Source organism: Ranitomeya variabilis, chromosome 2 (assembly GCF_051348905.1).
Source record: "Ranitomeya variabilis isolate aRanVar5 chromosome 2, aRanVar5.hap1, whole genome shotgun sequence".
Classification (NCBI taxonomy): Eukaryota; Metazoa; Chordata; class Amphibia; order Anura; family Dendrobatidae; genus Ranitomeya; species Ranitomeya variabilis.
The window spans coordinates 493566958-493591238 of record NC_135233.1 but is presented as its reverse complement, the minus strand read 5'-3'; the positions used below and the strand labels follow the sequence as shown (position 1 = coordinate 493591238).

The 24281-nt window shown below is 44.9% G+C and overlaps 1 protein-coding gene across 15 annotated transcripts in view; it reads left to right on the top strand.

Annotated features, from left to right (window-relative positions):
• Positions 1 to 24281, top strand: part of PPP6R3 (protein phosphatase 6 regulatory subunit 3) — a 165797-nt gene that overhangs the window by 46210 nt on the left and 95306 nt on the right. For 7 of the 15 annotated variants that reach the window (XM_077287993.1, XM_077287992.1, XM_077287988.1 and 4 more), the window contains exon 2: positions 14327 to 14445. Coding sequence is in view for 8 of the 15 variants with exons in the window: in XM_077287983.1 (XP_077144098.1) it covers positions 17962 to 17973 (12 nt within the window). In the remaining 7 variants the exon portion in view is untranslated. Of the gene's footprint in view, positions 1 to 14326; positions 14446 to 17832; positions 17974 to 24281 lie in introns of those variants that run through there. The other 8 variants (XM_077287983.1, XM_077287991.1, XM_077287986.1 and 5 more) reach the window with 2 other exon arrangements.

Here is a 24281-nt window from a genome sequence, read left to right as displayed (position 1 = left end):
GTTTCACTACAGTTTTTAACGCAGAGCCGTGAAAATAAAAATTCTTTTTTTTTTTTCACAAAAATGATTTATTAGCCCCCAGTTTTGTATTTTCCCAGGGGTAACAGGAGAAATTGGACCCCAACAGTTGTCCAATTTGTCCTGAGTACGCTGATACCCTGTATGTGGGGGGGTGTTGTGAATTCTGCTCTTGGGCTCCCTCCGGTGGTTGTTGGTGGTAGTGCAGATGTCTTGGGGTTGTAATCCAGGGCGGGTGTTTCTGCTGATTGCAGCTCTACTAGGTATTTAGGTGTGCAGGATCCATGACTCCTTGCCAGTTGTCCATTGTTGTTGGAGGGATTGCATCTCTCTCTGGTTCCTCATGCCCTGCTGCCAATTCAGCTAAGGCTACTTTCACACTAGCGTTAACTGCATTTCGTCACAATGCGTCGTTTTGCCGAAAAAACGCATCCTGCAAAAGTGTTTGCAGGATGCGTTTTTTCACCATTGATTAACATGAAGCGACGCATTGTGACGGATTGCCACACGTCGCACCCGTCGTGCGACGGATGCGTCGTGCAGTGGCGGACCGTCGGGAGCAAAAAACGCTACATGTAACGTTTTTTGCTCATGACGGTCCGCTTTTTCCGACCGCGCATGCGCGGCCGGAACTCCGCCCCCACCTCCCCGCACTTCCCCGCACCTCACAATGGGGCAGCGGATGCGCTGGAAAAATGCATCCGCTGCCCCCGTTGTGCGGCGGAGACAACGCTAGCGTCGGGAACGTCGGCCCGACGCACAGCGACGGGCCGAGCCCGACGCTAGTGTGAAAGTAGCCTTAGATAAGTGTCTGGTTTTTTGTCTCTGTGCACACATGCAGTGTGCTTTGCAATTTAGTGCAATTTATTGTGTTTTTGTCCAGCTTAGACTTTGTTTGGATTTTTCAGTCATGCTGGATTCTCAGGAGATGCAGATATACTTTCTATGTCATTAGTTAGATGTAGAATATTTGTATTATCTGCTGTGGATATTTTTAGGATTTTAATACTGACCGCTTAGAATTCTGTCCTATCCTTTTCTATTTAGCTAGAAGTGCCTCTTTTGCTAAATCCTGTTTTTCTGCCTGCGTGTGTCTTTCCTCTTATACTCATTCAATATTTGTGGGGGGCTGCCTATCCTTTGGGGTTCTGCTCTGAGGCAAGATAGAATTTCCATTTCCATCTATATGGGTATTTAGTCCTCTGGCTGTGTCGAGGTGTCTAGGACGTGTTAGGTACATCCCACGGCTACTTCTAGTTGCGGTGTTAGTTTAGGGTTTGCGGTTAGTACAGGTACCACCTACTCCTGAGAAAGTCTCTCATGCGGCTCCAAGGTCACCGGATCATAACAGGGGGGAACCACTGTTTGGGCGCATGGCAGAGCTCGGAAGGGAAGGAGCGCCATTTGGAATGCAGACTTAGATGGATTGGTCTGCAGGCGTCACGTTGCATTTGCAGAGCCCCTGATGTACCCAAACAGTAGAAACCCCCCACAAGTGACCCCACATTGGAAACTAAACCTCCCAAGGAACTTATCTAGATATGTTGTGAGAACTTTGAACCCCCAAGTGTTTCACTACAGTTTACAACGCAGAGCCGTGAAAATAAAAAAATCTTTTTTTTCCCCCACAAAAATAATTTTTAGCCCCCCAAATTTTTATTTTCCTAAGGATAACAAAAGAACTTGGACCCCAAAAGTTGTTGTCCAATTTGTCCCGAGTACGCTGATACCCCATATGTTGGGGTAAACCCCTGTTTGGGCACACGGGAGAGCTCGGAAGGGAAGGAGCACTGTTCTACTTTTTTCAACGCAGAATTGGCTGGAATTGAGATCGGACGCCATGTCACGTTTGGAGTGCCCCTGATGTGCCTGAACAGTGGAAACTCCCCAATTCTACCTGAAACCCTAATCCAAACACACCCCTAACCCTAATCCCAACGGTAACCCTAACCACACCCGTAACCCTGACACACCCCTAACCCTAATCCCAACCGTAAATGTAAACCCTAACCCTAACTTTAGCCCCAACCCTAACACTAACCCTAGCTCTAATCCTAATGGGAAAATGGAAATGCATTTTTTTTATTTTATTATTTTTCCCTAACTAAGGGGGTGATGAAGGGGGGTTTGATTTACTTTTATAGCGTTTTTTTTATATCGGATTTTTATGATTGGCAGCTGTCACACACTAAGACGCTTTTTACAGCAAAAAAGTTTTTGCGTCTCCACATTTTGAGACCTATAATTTTTCCATATTTTGGTCCACAGTCATGTGAGGTCTTGTTTTTTGCGGGACGAGTTGACGTTTTTATTGGTAACATTTTCGGGCACATGGCCTTTTTTGATCGCTTTTTATTCTGATTTTTGTGTGGCAGAATGACCAAAAACCAGCTATTCATGAATTTCTTTTGGGGGAGGCTTTTATACTGTTCCACGTTTGGTAAAATTGATAAAGCAGTTTTATTTCGATATCTCATTTATATCATTTTTTTTAAATGTTTTGGCGCTTTTATACGATAAAAGCTATTTTATAGAAAAAATAATTATTTTTGCATCGCTTTATTCTGAGGACTAACTTTTTTTATTTTTTTGCTTATGATGCTGTATGGCGGCTTGTTTTTTGCGGGACAAGATGACGTTTTCAGCGGTACCATGGTTATTTATATCCATCTTTTTGATTGCGTGTTATTCCACTTTTTGTTGAGCGGTATGATAATAAAGCATTGTTTTTTGGCTCGTTTTTTTTTTTCTTACGGTGTTCACTGAAGGGGTTAACTAGTGGGACCGTTTTATAGGTTGGGTCGTTACGGACGCGGCGATACTAAATATGTGTATTCTATTGTTTGTTTGTTTTTTTATTTAGATAAAGAATAAACACGTACACGTGGAATTTTTAATTTTTTTTTACTTTGTCCCGGGGGGTACATCACAGATCGCTGATCTGACAGTTTGCACAGCACTCTGTCAGATCAGCGATCTGACTGACAGCGCTGCTGGCTTACCAGCGCCTGCACTGGACCCGGAAGTAATCCCTGCAGGACCCGGATGCAGCCCCGCGGCCATTTTGGATCCGGAGCCTGCAGGGATAGGAGGTAAGAGACGCTCGGAGCAATGCGTTGCTCCGGGGGTCTCAGGGAAGCACGCAGGGAGCCCCCTCCCTGCGCGATGCTTCCCTATACCGCCGGAACACTGCGATCATGTTTGATCGCATTGTGCCGGGGGTGGTCCGTGACCGCTCCTGGCACATAGTGCCGGATGTCAGCTGTGATAGTCAGCTGACACCCGGCTGCGCTCCCCCCGTGAGCGCGACTGATCGCATATGACGTACTATCCCGTCACTGGGAATTAAGTCCCAGGTCACCTCGACGGGATAGTACCTCATATGGGATTAAGGGGTTAAGGGCATAAAAATTAAGTGTGGAAATTACACAATTTTCAAATTTTATCAAATTCTAGATATTTTCCTAAATATACGCAAATCGTATCAACCAAAAACCTACCGCTAACCTGAAGTACAACATGTCCTGAAAAAAAAACCTCAGAATCACTAGGATCTGTTGAAGCGTTCCAGAATTATTTTATTACATCATAAAGTGACACTGGTCAGATTTTAAAATGAGGCCCGGTCATTAATGTACAAAGTGGCTCAGTCATTAAGGGGTTACTGGAAGTGAGAAGATTGCGGACTGAGCTTTAGTGCTCCTATTAAATTGAATGTAGAAGCCCTGCACCTGATTGACCTCTGCTACATTTAGGCGGGGATCTTCAGAGCCCTGATTCTCTGGATTGCTGAGGGCCACGGCAGTCTGATACTTGGCGATTGCAAAGCAATCTCCCAATCCTTTTGGAAGGGGATAACTAGGGATTAGTGATGAGCGAGTATACTTGTTGCTCGAGATTTCCCGAGCGCGGGAGTATTTGTAAGTGCTCGGAGATTCAGTTTCTGTTGACGCAGCTGAATGATTTACAGCTGCTGGCCAGCATAAGTACATGTGGGGTGGTTCCCTGGTTGCTGTGAATCCCCACATGTAATCAAGCTGGCTAACAGATGTAAATTATTCAGCTGCGGCGATGAAAACTAAATCTCCGAGCACTAAAAAATACTGAGACCACCCGAGTGTGCTCGGGAAATCTCAAGCAACGAGTATCCTCGCTCATCACTACTAGGGATGAGCGAATGTGCTCATTGATACTCTGATATCACTTGAGTATCTGGGTGCTTGGATGTGCTCGACACAAGACAAGCATTTGGCTGGTGCTTGGATTTAAAACTCAAATCTCCGCCCTTTGTGTTTGAGGACTGCCAGTCACTGTAATGCCGTGGCCATCTTGGTTGTGGCATTACTGTGATTGGCTGGCCACATTACCTCAGAGGTTATAAAAGGACAGGCACCACGATGCTCGGCACACTGACTCCTCAGCTCAGGGACAGTTATTAACCCCTTCATGACCCAGCCTATTTTCACCTTAACCCCTACCCGACCTGTGACACAGCGTATGCGTCATGAAAGTCGGTGCCAATCCGACCTGTGACGCATATGCTGTGTCACAGAATGATCGCGTTCCTGCAGGCCGGGTGAAAGGGTTAACTCCAATTTCACCCGACCTGCAGGGACAGGGGGAGTGGTACTGCAGCCCGGGGGGGTGTCTTGGCCCCCCCTTCCCCGTGGCTACGATCGCTCTGATTGGCTATTTCACTTTCAACAGCCAATCAGAGCAATCTGTAATATTTCTCCTATGAAAATTGGTGAAATATTACAATCCAGCCATGGCCGATGCTGCAATAGCATCGGCCATGGCTGGAGACCCCGATCTGGTCCCCCCCCCACTGACGGCGGCGATCTGCAGCCGCCGTCAGTGTTCCGTACCCCTCTGTCCTGTCTTTAGTGCCTTCCTCTCCCCTCCGTCCCTCCCCCGGCCTCCCCTACAACCCCCCACCCACCCCGCTGGCCGATCGTACCCATACTTACCTAGTCCCGGTGTCCTCGGTCTTCTCGCATGGGCGCCGCCATCTTGGAAAATGTCGGGCGCATGCGTAGTGCGCCCGCCGAATCTGCTGGCAGATTCGTTCCCTGTACATTTTGATCGCTGTGATAGGCTCTATCACAGCAATCAAAATAAAAAAAATAGTAAATAAATACCCCCCCTTTATCACCCCCATAGGTAGGGACAATAATAAAATACAGAAAATATATTTGTTTGTTTTTCCGGTAGGGTTAGGGTTAGGGCTGCACTTAGGGTTAGGGCTGCACTTAGGGTTAGGGCTGCACTTAGGGTTAGGGCTGCACTTAGGGTTAGGGCTGCACTTAGGGCTAGGGCTGCACTTAGGGTTAGGGTTAGAATTGGGGCTAGGGCTAGAATTAGGCTATGTGCACACGGTCTGGATTTGGCTGCGGATCCGCAGCGGATTGGTCGCTGCAGATTCGTAGCAGTTTTCCATCACGTTTACAGTACCTTGTAAACCTATGGAAAACCAAATCCGCTGTGCCCATGGTGCGGAAAATACAGCACGGAAACGCTGCGTTGTGTTTTCCGCAGCATGTCAATTCTTTGTGCGCGGATTCTGCAGCGTTTTACACCTGCTCCATAATAGGAATCCGCAGGTGAAATCCAAAAAACACTGGAAATCCGCAGTAAATCCGCAGGTAAAGCGCAGTGCGTTTTACCTGCAGATTTTTAAAAAACGGTGCTGAAAAATCCACACACAAATCCGCAACGTGGGCACATAGCCTTAGGGTTAGGGTTGGAATTGGGGTTAAGACTAGTGTTAGGGGTGTGTTCGGGTTAGGGTTGGGATTAGAGTTAGGGGTGTGTTGGGGTTAGTGTTGGAGTTTATTATTGAGGGGTATCCACTGTTTAGGCACATCAGGGGGCCTCCAAACGCGACATGGCGCCACCATTGATTCCAGCCAATCTTGCGTTGAAAAAGTCAAATGGTGCTCTCTCCCTTCCGAGCCCCGACGTGTGCCCAAACAGTGGTTTACCCCCACATATTGGGTACCAGCGAACTCAGGAGAAACTGGACAACTTCTTTTGGGGTCCAATTTCTCCTGTAACCCTTGAGAAAATAAAAAATTGCGGGCTAAAAAATTATTTTTGAGGAAAGAAAAATGATTTTTTATTTTCACTGCTCTGCGTTATAAACTTCTGTGAAGCACCTGGGGTTTTAAAGTGCTCACTATGCATCTAGATAAGTTCCTTGGGGGGTCTAGTTTCCAAAATGGGGTCACTTGTGGGGGAGCTCCAATGTTTAGGCACACGGGGGCTCTCCAAACGCGACATGGTGTCCGCTAAAGATTGGAGCCAAATTTTCATTCAAAAAGTCAAATGGCGCTCCTTCCCTTCCGAGCCCTGCCGTGCGCCCAAACAGTGGTTTACCCCCACATATGAGGTATCGGCGTACTCAGGACAAATTGGACAACAACTTTCGTGGTCCAGTTTCTCCTTTTACTCTTGGGAAAAAAAAAAAAAAATTGTTGCTAAAAGATCATTTTTGTGACTAAAAAGTTAAATGTTAATTTTTTCCTTCCATGTTGCTTCTGCTGCTGTGATACACCTGAAGGGTTAACAAACTTCTTGAATGTGGTTTTGAGCACCTTGAGGGGTGTAGTTTTTAGAATGGTGTCACTTTTGGGTATTTTCAGCCATATAGACCCCTCAAACTGACTTCAAATGTGAGGTGGTCCCTCAAAAAAAAAAAAATGGTTTTGTAAATTCTGTTGTAAAAATGAGAAATCACTGGTCAAATTTTAACCCTTAGGCTAGGTTCAGATTGCGTTAGGGCAATCCGTTTAGCGCTAAGCGCTAGCGGATTGCGCTAACGCGATGTCTTTTTAGGGGTCGCGTTAAACGTCCCCGCTGGCGCAGATCCTCGATCTGCCAGAGCGGGGAACAGACCTCGGGCGCGCCGCGGATGCTGCAAGCGGCGTCCGAGGTGCGTCACAAAAGAACGGCACATCGCTAGCGCGAGCCGAAAATGACACGCGCTAGCAATGCGCTTTAACATTGCTGGCAATGGGAGCGTTAACGGACGCGTTGCACGGCGTTAATTTCGCCGTGCAACGCTGTCCGTTAGCGCTCACACTAAAACGAAATGAGAACCTAGCCTTATAACTTCCTAGCAAAAAAACATTTTGTTTCCAAAATTGTGCAGATGTAAAGTAGACATGTGGGAAATGTTATTTATTAACTATTTTGTGTCACATAACTCTCTGGTTTAACAGAATAAAAATTAAAAATGTGAAAATTGCTAAGTTTTCGCCAAATTTCCGGTTTTTTTTTTCACAAATAAATGCAGAAATTATCGACCTAAATTTACCACTAACATGAAGCCCAATATGTCACGAAAAAACAGAATCACAGAATCGCTAGGCTCCGTTGAAGCGTTCCTGAGTTATTACCTCATAAAAGGACACTGGTCAGAATTGCAAAAAATGGCCAGGTCACTAAGGTCAAAATAGGCTGGGTCATAAAGGGGTTAATGACCTGGCCATTTTTTGCAATTCTGACCAGTGTCCCTTTGAGGTAATAACTCAGGAACGCTTCAACGGATCCTAGCGGTTCTGAGATGTTTTTTCGTGACATATTGGGCTTCATGTTAGTGGTAAATTTAGGTCGATAATTTCTGCGTTAATTTGTGAAAAAAACGGAAATTTGGCGAAAATTTTGAAAATTTCGCAATTTTCACATTTTAAATTTTTATTCTGTTAAACCAGAGTTATGTGGCACAAAATAGTTAATAAATAACATTTCCCTCATGTCTACTTTACATCAGCACAATTTTGGAAACAAATTTTTTTTTGCTAGGAAGTTATAAGGGTTAAAATTTGACCAGTGATTTCTAATTTTTACAGCAAAATTTACAAAACCATTTTTTTTTAGGGACCACCTCACATCTGAAGTCAGTTTGAGGGTTCTATATGGCTGAAAATACCCAAGTGTGACATCATTCTAAAAACTGCACCCCTCAAGGTGCTCAAAACCACATTCAAGAAGTTTATTAACCCTTCAGGTGTTTCACAGTGCAGAAGCAACATGGAAGGAAAAAATGAACATTTAACTTTTTTAGTCACAAAAATTATCTTTTAGCAACAATTTTTTTTATTTTCCCAAGGGTAAAAGAAGAAACTGGACCACGAAAGTTGTTCTCCAATTTGTCCGGAGTACGCTGATACCTCATATGTGGGGGTAAACCACTGTTTGGGCGCACGGCAGGGCTCGGAAGGGAAGGAGCGCCATTTGGCTTTTTGAATGGAAAATTAGCTCCAATCATTAGCGGACACCATGTCGCGTTTGGAGAGCCCCCGTGTGCCTAAACATTGGAGCTCCCCCACAAGTGACCCCATTTTGGAAACTAGACCTCCCAAGGAACTAATCTAGATGTGTGGTCAGCACTTTGAACCCCCAAGCGCTTCACAGAAGTTTATAATGCAGAGCCGTGAAAATAATAAGTTTTCTTTCCTCAAAAATAATTTTTTAGCCTGCAATTTTTTATTTTCCCAAGGGTTACAGGAGAAATTGGACCCCAAAAGTTGTTGCCCAGTTTCTCCTGAGTTCGCTGGTACCCCATGTGTGGGGGTAAACCACTGTTTGGGCACACGTCAGGGCTCGGAAGGGAGAGAGCACCATTTGACTTTTTCAACGCAAGATTGGCTGGAATCAATGGTGGCGCCATGTCGCATTTGGAGACCCCCTGATGTGCCTAAACAGAGGAAACCCCTCAATTCTAACTCCAACCCTAACCCCAACACACCCCTAACCCTAGTCTTAACCTTAATTCCAACCCTAACCCTAAGGCTATGTGCCCACGTTGCGGATTTGTGTGCGTATTTGTCCGCACAGTTTTTGAAAAATCTGCAGGTAAAACGCACTACGCTTTACCTGCGGATTTCCAGTGCTTTTTGTGTGGATTTCACCTGCAGATTCCTATTATGGAGAAGGTGTAAAACGCTGCGGAATCCGCACAAAGAATTGACGTGCTGCGGAAAATACAACGCAGCGTTTCCGCGCTGTATTTTCCGCACCATGGGCACAGCGGATTTGGTTTTCCATAGGTTTACGTGGTACTATAAACGTGATGGAAAACTGCGACCAATCTGCTGCGGATCCGCAGCCAAATCCGTACAGTGTGCACATAGCCTAATTCTAACCCTAATTCCAACCCTAGCCCTAATTGTAACCCTAATTGCAACCCTAACCCTAATTCTAACACTAATTCTAACCCTAACCCTAAGTGCAACCCTAACCCTAATGGAAAAACAAAAATAAATATATTTTCTGTATTTTATTATTGTCCCTACCTATGGGGTGATAAAGGGTGTGGGGGGGGGGGGTTATTTACTATTTTTTTTATTTTGATCGCTGTGATAGGTTCTATCACAGCGACCAAAATGCACAGGGAACGAATCTGCCGGCCGGCAGTTTCGGTGGGCACACTGCGCATGCGCCCGCCATTTTCCAAGATGGCGGTGCCCATGCGAGAAGACCGAGGACACCAGAAGGGACACCGAGACTAGGTAAGTATGGTGGGGGGGTGCGATCGGACAGCGGGGGGAGGGGAGGGGTGGAGGGTGCTTAGAACAGGACGGAGGGGTACGGAACACTGACGGCGGCTGCAGATCGCCGCCGTCAGTCGGTGGGGGGTGGGGGGGGGGCAGATCGGGGTCTCCAGCCATGGCCGATGCTATTGCAGCATCGGCCATGGCTGGATTGTAATATTTCACCAATTTTCATAGGTGAAATATTACAGATTGCTCTGATTGGCTGTTGAAAGTAAAACAGCCAATAAGAGCGATCGTAGCCACGGGGGGGCGAAGCCACCCCCCCCCCCTGGGCTGTAGTACCACTCCCCCTGTCCCTGCATGTTGGGTGAAGTTGGAGTTAACCCTTTCACCCGGCCTGCAGGGACGCGATCCGACCATGACGCATATGCTGCGTCACAGGTCGGATTGGCACAGGTTTTCATGACGCATACGCTGCGTCAAAGGTTGGGAAGGGGTTAAAGTGGGTTGTCCAGGCCTGTGTGTGCACAGTATAACGAATCGGAGTCATGTAGTGTTGATACTTGTTCTGATGCTGAACCATCATATAAATAGTCCTCCTAAGGGCTAATCTTGTGCTATGCTATTTGTATTAGATACGTTCAGTATTTAGCCAAGGGACAGTTGCAGGAGCAGGGAGAGTGGCAGAATACAGTCTATAGGCAGGACTTAGGGCTTTGCAGTCCATTGCTAAATATATACCTGCTGCACGTGACCACATTCTTTTTTTTTTTTTTTTTTTTTTCTTTTTTTTTCTCTCCTCTCCGTTGGAATTGAAAAAATTGACTGTATTGTCATCCACAGGGTATTACGGTACATGCTTTGTGTTAATTTTCGGTAGCATAGAACACTCCAATAATGCATTCAAAATCTTTCTGTATTAAATTGGCAATCCGTACAATGTAATGTGCTTAGGCAAGGTTCACATTAGCGTTGCTGTGCGCAGCGTATCATCTGCTTTTTTTGTTTTAGCATGCATTTGTGTTTTTATGCGCATGGTGGAGGCGGTGACATTTTCTGGACATGCGCAGTCTAAAGTACGCATGCATACGCATGTCAATGCGTTCCCATAGACACCAATACGTTTTTTTTTTTTTTAAGCACTCATCCGCAATCATGCGCATGACTGCGCAATATTTGATGCTTCAAAAAATGCAACATGTTGCGTTTGCCGGACACAGCCGCTCACCGAAACGACTCATCCGCATGTGAGGGTTAAAAAAAAAAAAAAAAATACATTCTCATTTTCATGCAGAAAACTAAGATGATATATACACTGCTCAAAAAAATAAAGGGAACACTTAAACAGAATTTAACTCCAAGTAAATCAAACTTCTGTGAAATCAAACTGTCCACTTAGGAAGCAACACTGATTGACAATCGATTTCACATGCTGTTGTGCAACTGGACTAGACAACAGATGGAAATTATTGGCAATTATCAAGACACACTCAATAAAGGAGTGGTTCAACAGGTGGGGACCACAGACCACATCTCAGTACCAATGCTTTCTGGCTGATGTTTTGGTCACTTTTGAATGCTGGTTGTGCTTTCACACTCGTGGTAGCATGAGACGGACTCTACAACTCGCACAAGTGGCTCAGGTAGTGCAGCTCACCCAGGATGGCACATCAATTTTGAGCTGTGGCAAGAAGGTTTTCTGTGTCTGTCAGCGTAGTGTCCAGAGGCTGCAGGCGCTACCAGGAAAACAGGACAGTACACCAGGAGACGTGGAGGGGGGCCGTAGGAGGGCAACAACCCAGCAGCAGGACCACTACCTCAGCCTTTGTGCAAGGAGGAGCACTGCCTGAGCCCTGCAAAATGACCTCCAGCAGGCCACAAATGTGCATGTGTTTGCACAACTGGTTAGAAACAGACTCCATGAGGATGGTCTGAGTGCCAGACGTCCACAGATGGGGGTTGTGCTCACAGCCTAACACCGTTCAGGACGCTTGGTATGTGCCACAGAACACCAGGATTGGCAAATTCGCCACTGGCGCCCTGTGCTCTTCACAGATGAAAGCAGGTTCTGGAGACGCTGTGGAGAGCGAACTGCTGCCTGCAACATCCTTCAGCATGACCGGTTTGGCAGTGGATCAGTAATGGTGTGGGGTGGCATTTCTTTGGAGGGCCGCACAGCCCTCCATGTGCTCGCCAGAGGTAGCCTGAATGCCATTAGGTACCGGGATGAGATCCTCAGACCCCTTGTGAGACCATATGCTGGTGTGGTTGGCCCTGGGTTCCTCCTAATGCAGGACAATGCCAGACCTCATGTGGCTGGAGTGTCAGCAGTTCCTGCAAGATGAAGGCATTGAAGTTATGGCCTGGCCCACCCATTCCCCCAGACCTGAATCCGATTGAACATATCTGGGACATCATGTCTCGCACCATCCACCAACGTCACGATGCACCACAGACTGTCCAGGAGTTGGCAGATGCTTTAGTCCAGGTCTGGGACGAGATCCTTCAGGAGACCATCTGCCGCCTCATCAGGAGCATGCCCAAGCGTTGTATGGAGGTCATAGAGGCATGTGGAGGCCACACACACTACTGAGCATAATTTCCTTGTCTTGAGGCATTTCCACTGAAGTTGGATCAGCCTGTAACTTCAATTTCCGCTTTGATTTTGAGCATCACTCCAACTCCAGACCTCCGTGGGATATTAGTTGTGATTTACCTGGATAATTTTTAGGTTTTATTGTTCTCAACACATAATGAATAAAGATTTACAACTGGAATATTTCATTCAGAGATATCTAGGATGTGGGATTTTAGTGTTCCCTTTATTTATTTTTTTTTTGAGCAGTGTTTTGCTTTTTTGTTTTGTTTTTTTACATTAGCTGAAAAGTTTGCAGAACAGTTTACAGTACAGAATCGGTTATCTGCAGTGCCTCATTGAATGTAGTCAGATTTTAAAAGGCATAATGCCACCTTGCACACAGCACCATAGAATATGCACATGAATGAATTATAGTCTATCTGGATTAGACAGAACGTTTACCCATATAGACTATTATAGTCTATGATGCTGTGCACAAGTTCGTGTTTATACGTGTGTTTTTTTTTTTTTTTTAAATGGAAGATTAGTCAGCTGAAAAATAACCAAGACATGTCCTTTTGTGAGCTAAGTCACTGATCCAAAATCGCCTGTATCTGTATGAGTTTATTGGTCTGTGATGATCATGGACAGGACACAGATTCCACTTGTATGCTGCCTGGTCTATGTGATGGGTGGCAGAAGCATTGTCTTTAGTAAAATTGGGCTGATTTTATGCTGATCTGATTTTTCTCTGATGTGGAGGATAGTCAGTTTGTGAAAATCTGACCACACACTGATGTCCAAGTGCAGTCCTTTTTTTATTTTTTTTTTCCATGGACACCTACATGAATGATTAAGTGTAATCAAATAATTGCATGCAATTCTTGGATATTGTGGTGTGTGTGGTTTTTTTTTTTTTTTTTTCTTTTTCTTTCCTCCGTAGTCCAACTCTAAATACTCTAATAAAGTAACATGGGGACAGGTGCTATCTATCCAAACAGATAGCACTTGTCCGACTTCTATTGTCGTGTGCACAAGCTCTTCTGTGATGGCCGTATATAAATATCTAGAGGTATGGTATTATAAGGGAAGCAATGTTTGGAGCTGGGGAAAAGCCATGGCCTTTCAGACCTTGTCCTTATTATATTGATTTTATCGTAGAGCTCAGGAGCTCCGTCTACCTGATGACAGCTGATGCACTGATGTAAAGGAAGGGATCAGAGTTGACCCTCTATAATCCCATTTGCCTCAGCATTATGCACTTGTTGCTGGTGGGTTGCCACAACAGCTGTGGTCTACTACTGGCCCTGGTACCTGACGTGTATTTATTAGGCATATCCTAATGGGCTGTCTTTCAGTTTAACACTAACAGGCAGTCCTACACTGCAATACTGAAGTCAAATCTAAAGAATTGCAGTGTCCCGATATCCAAGATGGGCATCACCTGTGGATGGGTAACCTGGACCGGTATCGCCTTGTCATGCTTGTTGTAGAGAAGCCATAAAATGATTGTTAATATTTGATCCTTTCGCAGTGCACCTTCTTTGTAGGTTTACCCTATGATCCCGGAAAGCGCTCCGCATCCAGACCAATTGTGTTTGGAGGGTGTACTTTTTATCTGTGTAACTGCAGCCAACTGTGCAATTCTACATAATGGCAAAATGACGACAAAAATTAAACTATGCATTTTAAGACCTCTGATTTGCCTTGGCAACCCATCAGCACCCCATGATCGTGCTATGGTGATGAAGGCAATAGTAAGGACCATTCCCGTTCAGGCTCCTTAGATTCCACAGTCCCTGTTGACCAAAGAATCCAAGTGGTTAAGTAGTTGGGATCGCATATGCCTACAGTCTTGGCTGTTGCAGAGGGAACCCAGCTACATATATAATGGAAGGCTTACTCTGTGGATGACCCTTGTACAGCTAGTCTGCCCAATCCATCGCCTCCACCTGTGTCCATCATAGTGCTGCAAGTAACACTTCACCACAGTGTGTGTGTATAGAGTCAGGTAGGGGTTACACTGGCAAGAAAACCCATGAGAAGAGAGCCTCTGGAGGTATTCTGAGCCATACAATGGGCATGTGTACCAACCTACCTTATTGCAGTCATTTAAAATGCTACTTGATTTAAAAAAAAAAAAATTGTTTTATTCAAGTGTATTGTATTTGGATAATGGATGAGCCATGGAAACAGTAATTGTTTTTTTATTTTCTATGTTTGTTTTCAGGCTGAAGAGGCTTCTGTACAGATTTCTTTTTAATGTAGTCGGGACACCCTGTAATGGGCCAGAAGTTGAAGCAACTAAGAATTGTTTTATTTTCTTAACATTTTAGCAAATTTTAACAGGTAAGAAATAAGTATCCTGGATTATATATTTTTTTTTTTTGGTGGGGGAGGGACTTTTAAACCACAGCTGTATAACATATCTCTTCAGCAGTTATGTTAGTGCAGCAATCTTCCCCCTCATTATGGTTGCTGACTAAAGATAAGTGGTAGTGCTTACCACCCTTCTTCGCATCCTTTCATAGCAAGTGTTTTTTTTTTTTTTTCCATGCATTAACCAGTTTCCATTCCTTCACCACATAGTCCTATGTGTGACTAAACTGTACATTTAACTCCATTTTCATTGCATTTTAATTCTTATGTACATAGTAACCAGGTGAGGTGATGCTACTTCCTTGGGTACAATCATTAGTGGTGTTGGTGTCCCCATATTTAACCCCTAGGTAAAAATGCTGTACTGGCACCAAATACTCAGCTCTAGATTACCAGTAAATTTTACAGTTGTCCAATAATCATAATCATACACTACCTAACTACAGGATGGTTGATTAAATGTATGATTGTTGTGAACCTCAGTTCCGTGTGGATAAAGTGGTAGTGAGCATGTGCTTACAGTCCTGAGTGGTAATCGCATATGTTCCATTCACATAAGTGACTTTGGGCCTCCCGTTCTTGGGATTGGTTGAGGTCTCGGCAGCCAAAACTCAACGATCATGTTTTCATCATCTATTCTGTAGATATGTGGAGTATGTTTAGTTGGCAACCCTTAAAGGGAGGACCTTCTACATAAAACTATAGGTAAGGCTTTATGGGCACTGTTACATGAGTAAATCAATACTTGACATAATCTTTTCTGCCATTATGAAAAAATCCGGTATCAAAAGGTATATGCTAATTCACTCCAAGTGCTTTGGGGCATGTCAAAGCATTTGCAGCTCTCGATTTATTGCCAAGCATCTTTGTTTAAAGGGTCAGTTCAACGTTTGTCATCTGCCGTCTCGTGCACAAGTGCAGTTACTGCCTGGAACCGTACACATTCAGTAAGGTTTGGACTGACTTGTCAGCCAAATTCCAGAGACTGGCACCCAGCAGGGCAAAGAAGTGAGGGCCGTAGAGCTGGAAGTGCTCTTGAGACGCCCATTGCACTTACAGCTGATTTGTATGTTACTTCAGCACTTGCTTTCTAAACGTGATATCAAATTACTCCGAGTAACAGCAGCTATGCTGCCAAACATTTGTTTTAGGAACTTTCTCCTGACTGGTTTCTTTTAAAGGGAATCTGTCACCCCCAAAATCGAGTGTGAGCTAAGCCCACCAGCATCAGGGGCTTATCTACAGCATTCTGGAATGCTGTAGATAAGCCCTCGATGTATCCTGAAAGATAAGAAAAAGAGGTTAGATTATACTCACCCAGGGGCGGTCCCGGTCCGGTCCGATGGGTGTCGCGGTCCGTTCCGGCGCCTCCCATCTTCATCACATGATGTCCTCTTCTGGTCTTCACGCTGCGGCGCAGGCGTACTTTGCCCTGTTGAGGGCAGAGCAAAGTACTGCAGTGCGTGGGCGCCAGGCCTCTCTGACCTTTCCCAGCGCCTGCGCACTGCAGTACTTTGCTCTGCGCCAGAGCCGCAGAATGAAGACCAGAAGAGGACGTCATCCTATGAAGATGCGAGGCCCCGGACCGCGACGCCCACCGGATCGGACCGCCCGCCCAGGTGAGTATAATCTAACCTCTTTTTCTCATCTTTTAGGATACATCGGGGGCTTATCTACAGCATTACAGAATGCTGTAGATAAGCCCCTGATGCCGGTGGCTGCAGCTCACCCTCGATTTTGGAGGTGACAGGTTCCCTTTAAGCTAGGCTTCACTTCCTAGCTACTTTTCTTACCAGTTTGTACATTTTTTTTTTATACAGCAGTTTCCTCATTACTGAAAATGCTCCTTTTAAACTGAAGTAGACTTTGTTCCCAATGCGCAAAATACATGTTCATCCAGTGTAAAGATCTTTTGGTTTACCCAAATGATCATTGTTTTTGATAGCGCATCATCCTGTGTGAACAGGACTCTTATTATAGCAGGCTTTGCGCACTGATCTGTCTTTACAGGCACATGCCAGTTCGGATGTGCGCTTAATGATTGGCAAACTGGCTAGTAAACTACTGTCAAGCATGTTACCAGTCGGCTCTCGTTTAGCAGTGCAGTGTAAACCTTCAGTCTAAAGGATGTTTTATTGTGAGACTTTGGGGACGTTAAACTGACCACATACTCTGGCTCTATCTCTGTGGCCGGATTATGCAGGGCTTGATGCAATGGAGAGGCTGCAATAAAATCTCTTTAATTAAAGGGAACCTGTCACCTGAATTTGGCGGGACCAGTTTTGGGTCATATGGGCGGGGTTTTCGGGGTTTGATTCACCCTTTCCTTACCCGCTGGCTGCATGCTGGCCGCAATATTGGATTGAAGTTCATTCTCTATCCTCCGGAGTACACGCCAGCGCAAGGCAATATTGCCTTGCGCAGGCGTGTACTCCGGAGGACAGAGAATAAACTTCAATCCAATATTGCGGGTAAGGAAAGGGTGAATCAAACACCTAAAAACCCCGCCCATATGACCCAAAACTGGTCCCGCCAAATTCAGGTGACAGGTTCCCTTTAAGTCCTTTTTCATTGTAACTTCATTTTAGCTGCTTTGTAACAATAAAAACTTTTGGTCTCAAAAGTGGTCATAACTAGACTTGAGCGAATATGAATTTGACATGTGTGCCATGTTTTTACCCTATTCGTGCTGAATTTGTTTGATCGGTTCCAAACATATTCGTTCATTTCTGCTTCCATTGACTCCAATGACGTTCAGCGAATATTGCAAAAACAATACTAGCTGCTGATCGTAATCGAATTTTGAAAAATGTGCTCAACTCTAGTCATAACCTTTTTTAAAATTATTCATCATCAGGTTGTATTAAGAAGTTGTGATAAGTCCAGTCATTTGCCTTTAATCGGCACATGGTTCAGCATCTCAACTTCATGGCAAACCGTCCACAATTTGAAGAAGCACACCATACAATACAAAAAAACCTGTTTTATTCCACTATTAAAGGGAACCTATCAGCCACAGATGGCATGTGTCAATGTGGATATCAGCCATTTGTGTGTTAGACTCTGAAACGCTGCGGCGTTAAAAACCTCATGATACTTGGCTATGCAGGTATTGTAATATCCAATTAACTGTTGCATGTACCATGTGAAGTATTTAACAATGCTGGAATGAACAGATTTATTTATATTTTTTTTTATGTGCTTGTTGAAATTTTGGACTCTCTGTATTAAGAAATTGCTGTACAAACAATTCCCAAGTAACTGGTTGTAGCTTCTGAGTGAAGATTCACTTTAGAAAGATCTGGTACCTTTTTCCATCGTTCCTCTTTTCACAGTCTTGTTTTTCCTTGTTCCAAGGGACCCAGCTTTCAGTTGGAATTTGATGGACTAATCTTCTTTGCCTCCACCTGCCCCCGTTGAATGAATGAATGAGAACCCCCTAATGTCATCTTGCCTCGAAGAATCATTCTGACCTTTCACAGTAATATGTTTGCAGCCGTACGAGCAGTTTTTCATTTTATGTTTCTTATATTTGTGCATATTGTATTATATGTAGATGGCGAATATATGACTGACTTGTTTTGCATTCTGTAATTTAGGTACTTCACGATCAATCTTTTCCTAGCTGCATTCTAATAATGAATATTACTCCCAAATTTCTGATTCTTCTTGAATCGATAACTTTTTTTTCCCCAATGACTGTAATTGTCCTACTTGCTGATGCGTAAACCAACAGCTTTTGCTTTGTGATATGTCTTATAATTGGGATAGAAGGGCAGTGTTTTACATCTTGCCTGTGTGTCCTATAATATTTGCCAATGTCCTCTAGCTATGGTAGGCACTGCTCAACCTGATAACTTTTAGGTCGTGTTCATACAGTGCAATTGTGCCGCTTTTTTTTTTTTTTTTTTTGTGGTGTTTTTTTTTTTTTTTTTGCTTAATTTTAGATAATTGCAGCAATAAAATGCAGCTTGGTTACATTTTCTGAAGCCTGTATTATGGGGTGTACTTCTGCTTTTCAGTACAAGTGATATTTGCCGGGCGCTATTTGCTTTTATTTGATCTATCCTTATTTTTAGGTTCTGGTGTCTTGTAATCCCTCTTCGGAGCTACTATAAGCTAGATTCATACTAATGTAGTGTCCCCGCTGAGCACCACGTCGGGGTTTGTCTGAATCAAAGAAACCAGATTCCATTGGGAACCCTGACTGAGCCATTCACTTCAATGAGGCCTTCATCCTGGCAGTATTGCACTTTTTCAGACATGCACAAAAACCTTACAGACCATGTTTTCATGTATGTCTGATAAAGCCCAATATTTCCAGGATGGAGGCCAGTGAGTGTTCAGTGACTCAATCAACCTCATTGAAGTGAATTGCTCCCATCGGAATCCCAGAAAAAACAGGATTCCAACAGAAACCCCCAATATAGTGCTCATCACCCCCACTAATAATCGGTTACCAGCTCTTGTGGCTTCCATATGTAAAATGTATACGAAGCTGTGGTGTTCTCACTCCGTGCGCTGTTGACCTCCGGCTGCTCTAGTAGTTGATTACATCTGATTGGTGAGGATGCCGAGCGTTGACCCCACCAGTGTTACATTGATGGCTTATCTTTTTGGATCGATAAATAGGAGTCTAAAGGCCTCGTCACACTTGGCGACCCTGCAGCGATATGGACAACGATGCCGATCGCTGCAGCGTCGCTGTGTGGTCGCTGGGGAGCTGTCACACAGACAGCTCTCCAGCGACCAACGATGCCAAGGTCCCCGGGTAACCAGGGTAAACATCGGGTTACTAAGCGCAGGGCCGCGCTTAGTAACCCGATGTTTACCCTGGTTACCAGTGTAAAATGTAAAAAAACAAACAGTACATACTCACCTTCGCGTCCCCCGGCGTCCGCTTCCTGCACTGACTGAGCGCCGGCCCTAACAGCAGAGCGGTGACGTCACCGCTGTGCTGTGCTTTCACTTTACGGCCGGCAGTCAGTCAGTGCGGGAAGGAGACGTCAAGGGACCTGACGGACACCGGAATGTGAGTATGTAGTGTTTGGTTTTTTTACATTTACGATGGTAACCAGGGTAAACATCGGGTTACTACGCGCGGCCCTGCGCTTAGTAACCCGATGTTTACCATGGTTACCAGTGAAGACATCGCTGAATCCGTGTCTCACACACCAATTCAGCGATGTCAGCGGGACCTCAACGATCAAAAAAAGGTCCAGGCCATTCCGACACGACCAGCGATCTCACAGCAGGGGCCTGGTCGCTGCTACGTGTCAAACATAGCGAGATCGCTACTGAGGTCGCTGTTGCGTCACAAAACTTGTGACTCAGCAGCGATCTCGCTAGCGACCTCGCTTAGTGTGACGGGGGCTTAATGGGCAACCCTTGAGAGTGGGTTCATTGACAGTAAGCGGATTATCAAGTGTCTGCCTGCTTAGATTAGTTGCAATCTTTGGGGATGCTTGGTTTAAAGCATCATTCAGAAATACAGGAAACATGTCTGTGTACGAACAGTGATATTTAGACTGGCCATGGGTCGCTTGTTCCAAACTCAACAGCCAATTGTCCATTTGAGGCTGTCAAGCGCTGATCAAGGGATCAGTCATACTCTCATCTTGTTTCGCGGATGTCTGAGTGATGCTTGAGTATTCAATTTCCCAACAGCTGCATCTCCACAGTGGAAATAAAGCTATATAAGATTATTACTATCATTTTATTATCGTTTTTATAATTTTGTCAAGCATGGAAATTTTTGCGCGGACTTTGTAAAATAGGTGATACTTTGTAAAATTCTGCACAGTTCGCGATCATCTTAGAGGCCAATCTTCAAAAAATGGTCTGTATGAAAGGACTGCAACTATCACAGATTGCAGGCCTCTGTGAACAACAGATCATTGTTATACAGCTGCCTGTCAGAGGCCGTAAGTTGTCTTGCAGACATATAGCCATTTCTCAGAATTGCATCTGATATGTAAACTTGCTCCAGATTAGCTCTCCATTTTATTGAGTTAGTAGATGTATTGAACGGTGTCTTGTGGCCCCATTTATTCATAACTGAGAGATGCATGGTATTGTACTTTTTAGTATCGCTTATAATTACAATTTAAATACGGTGTTTTAAATATATATCAAAGCATACAATCCTGTCTAATAATGTTGTCCTCTCAAACTTTGGATGCGGGCATGGCTTATGGAGAAACTGACACTTTGTACCCTCAACCATTCATGTTATCCCTTACAACCCTCCCATCTGACAATATTCACATACTGTTCCTAAAAAGTGTGCAAATCTGTGTCTCTTTAGTGACTCACCGTAATGTCACTGCAGTCCGTAACCAAAATACATGAAGACTGAATGTTTTGGTTCTGGATATAATAATAATCTTTAGATAGCGCCAACATATTCTGCAGCGCTTTACAGTTAAACAGTTTCAAACACAACAGTCATAAGTAACAACGGTAACAATAAGATAATGATTAGGACAAAATAAAAGACCCTGCTCGTGAGAGCTTAAAATCTACAATGAGGTGGGGGAGATACAAAGTACAGGTATGTATTTACTATGATGGTCCAGCCATCTTCAGGGAATGGGAGATAGATGGAGATAGTGAATGGGCTACACACGCACTCTAACAAATAAAATTACTTTAATTAGGGAATGTGATAGGCCGCTCTGAACAAATGTGTTTTGAGGGAGCGCTTGAAACTGCAAGTTGTGGTTGGTCCTAATATCTTGGGGTAGAGCATTCCAGAGGATTGGCGCAACATGGGAGAAGTCTTGGGAGTTGGGAGTGGGAGGTACGGATTAGTGCAGAGGTTAGTCGAAAGTCGTTTGGTTAGGCCGATAGACAGAAATGAGGGAAGAGATGTAAGGGGGTGCTGTACTGGGGAGAGCTTTGTGGGTGAGAACAAGTACTTTAAATTGGATCCTATAATGAATAGGCAGCCAGTGTAACGACTGGCAAAGAGCGGATGTGTCCGAGTAATTATTAGCCAGGTAGATGACCCTGGCTACTGCACTAAGGATGGGACTGGAGAGGGGAAAGTCGAGTAACGGGGAGGCCAATTAATAGTGTTACAGTAGTCCAGGCGGGAGTGGACTACAGTGAGGCTGTGTGCACACATTCAGGATTCTTCGTGGTTTTTCCGCTATAAAAACGCGATAAAACCATGAAAAACGCATACACTAATCATCCTATTATTAGAATGCAATCCGCAATTTTTGTGCACATGTTGCGTTTTTTTCCGCAGCGGAATCGCATTCCGGAAATAAACGCAGTATGTTCATTCTTTGTGCGGAATCGAGGGGATTCCGCACACATAGGAATGCATTGATCCGCTTACTTTCCGCATGGGGCTATGCTCACCATGCGGGAAGTAATCGGATCATGTGCGGTTGGTACCCAGGGTGGAGGAGAGGAGACTCTCCTCCAGGCCCTGGGAACCATATAATTGTTAAAAAAAAAAAAAATTAAAATAAATCATGATATTCTCACCTTCCGGTGTCCCTCGCAGCGTTCCCACTCCTCGCGATGCTTCCGTTCCCAATTATGCATTGCGAAAATGACCTCACGAGACCGCTACGTCACCTGAGGTCATTGCCGCGATGCATTATTGGGACCGGAGCATCGCAAGGAGCGGGAAGACTGCCGGGGGCGCAGGAAGGTGAGAATATCATGATTTTTTTTTTATTATTATTTTTAACGTTCTATCTTTTTACTATTGATGCTGCCTATGCAGCATCAATAGTAAAAAGCTGGTCACACTTGTCGAACACTGTTTGATAAGTGTGACCAACCTGTCAATCAGTTTTCCAAGCAATGCTACAGATCGCTTGGAAAACGCTAGCATTCTGCAAGCTAAAAACGCTTGCAAAACGCTAGTGTTTAGTGGGAATACGCATGCCAATTCCGCATGCGATATACCCGCGGCAGGAGTTGCGAAATTTCCACGGCAATTCTGCAACGTGTGCACTTAGCCTGAGGGTTTTTGTTGTTTCCATGGTGAGAAAAGGGCGGATTCTAGAGATGTTCTTTAGGTGTAAGCGGCAAGAGATTGTATATGGGAGGTGAATGAGAGATTGGTGTCAAACGTAACACCCAGACAGCACGCCTGCTGCCGGGGCGTTATTATGGTGCCACCCACGGAGAGGGAAATGTCAGACTTTGGGAGGTTAGTAGACTGCGGGAGTAAAAGTTTGGTTTTGGAAAGGTTGAGTTTCAGATAAAGCGCGGACATGATGTTGGAAACTGCAGACAGTCACTGGCGTTTTGTAGTACAGTGGGGGTAAGGTCCGGGGATGACGTGTATAGTTGTCGTCAGCATAAAGATGGTACTGAAAGCCAAATCTGCTCATGGTCTGTCCAATTGGGGCCGTGTAGAGAGAAGAGAAGGAGACCAAGGACTGAGCCCTGAGGTACCCCAACAGTGAGAGGAAGAGGAGATGAAGTGGAGCCAGCGAACAGAACACTGAAGGAGCAGTCAGACAGATAGGAAGAGAACCAGGAGAGAGCAGTGTCCATAATACCTAGTAACTGGCGCCTAGAGAGTGGTCAACAGTGTCGAAAGCTGCAGAAAGGTCGAAAAGAATGAGCAGAGAGTGGTCACCATTACATTTTGCTGTCAGAAGGTTATTGGTCACTGAGTGCAGTTTATCGATTGTAGGGGACGGAAACCTGACTGTGAAGGGTCTAGGAGGGAATGAGTGGAGAGGTAATGGGTAAGGTGGGAGTAGACCAGGTGCTCCAAGAGTTCAGAGATGAAGGGGAGATTGGAGACTGGTCTGTAGTTGTTTGTGCAGGATGGGTCGAGGATGGGTTTCTTTAATAAGAGTAATGATATAATGTTTGAAGGAGGAGGGGAAAATGCCAGAGGAGAGGAAGAGAATAAAGATTGTAGTTAGGTGAGTTGTGACGACTGGAGAGAGAGAGACTGGAGGAGATGTGAGGGAAAGGGGTCAGTAGTGCATGTAGTCGGATGAGAAGAAGGAGCTTGGAGACTTCTTCTGTGATGGGATTGAATGTGGAGAGAGAGCCAGGGGAGATGCAGGGAGGGATGGGAGTCACTGCACATGGTGTCTGGGAGCAGATTTCCTGATGGATGTTATCTATTTTCTCTATAAAGTAGGAGGCCAGGTCATCAGCTCAAATGTCTGTGATAGGGGCTTGTGCTTTTGGCCTGAGTAGGGAGTGAAAGGTGTCAAAAAGTTTCTTGGGGTTGTTGGATAGTGAGGAGATCAGGGTGGTGAAGTAGGTCTGTTTGGCGAGGTGAAGGGCAGAGTTATAGGTTCTTAACATAAATTTGAAGTGTTTGAAGTCTTCTGGTGTGCGAGTTTTCTTCCATAAGCGTTCAGCACTCCTAGAGCATCGCTGGAGAAATCGGGTTTGCGATGTGAGCCAGGGCTGTTATACTCTGTGTTTGGAGGTTCTGAGGGTGAGGGGAGCTACTTGGTCAAGGGTGCTTCTAAAAGTGTCATTGTAGTGATGTACAGCCATATCACTACAGGAAAAAGAGGAGATTGGGGACAGTGAGTAGTGTAGGGTGTGTGAGGATTAATGGCTTGCAGATTTCTGAATGTGTGGTAGGTAGGAGTGTGCTGGGGTGGGCGAGGATTTGTGAGCGTAAAGGAGAGAATGTTGTGGTCAAAGAGTGGAAGATGTGAGTTATCTAGGTAGGAGATTGAACAGAGCCGGACAAAGACCAGGTCAAGGGTGTTAGTCTTTGTGTGTTTCAAAGGTCGAGAGCTGTGATGGCCTAGAAGTGGTTAGTGATAGAAGCTGGGATGCAGATGTGGAAGTGGGGC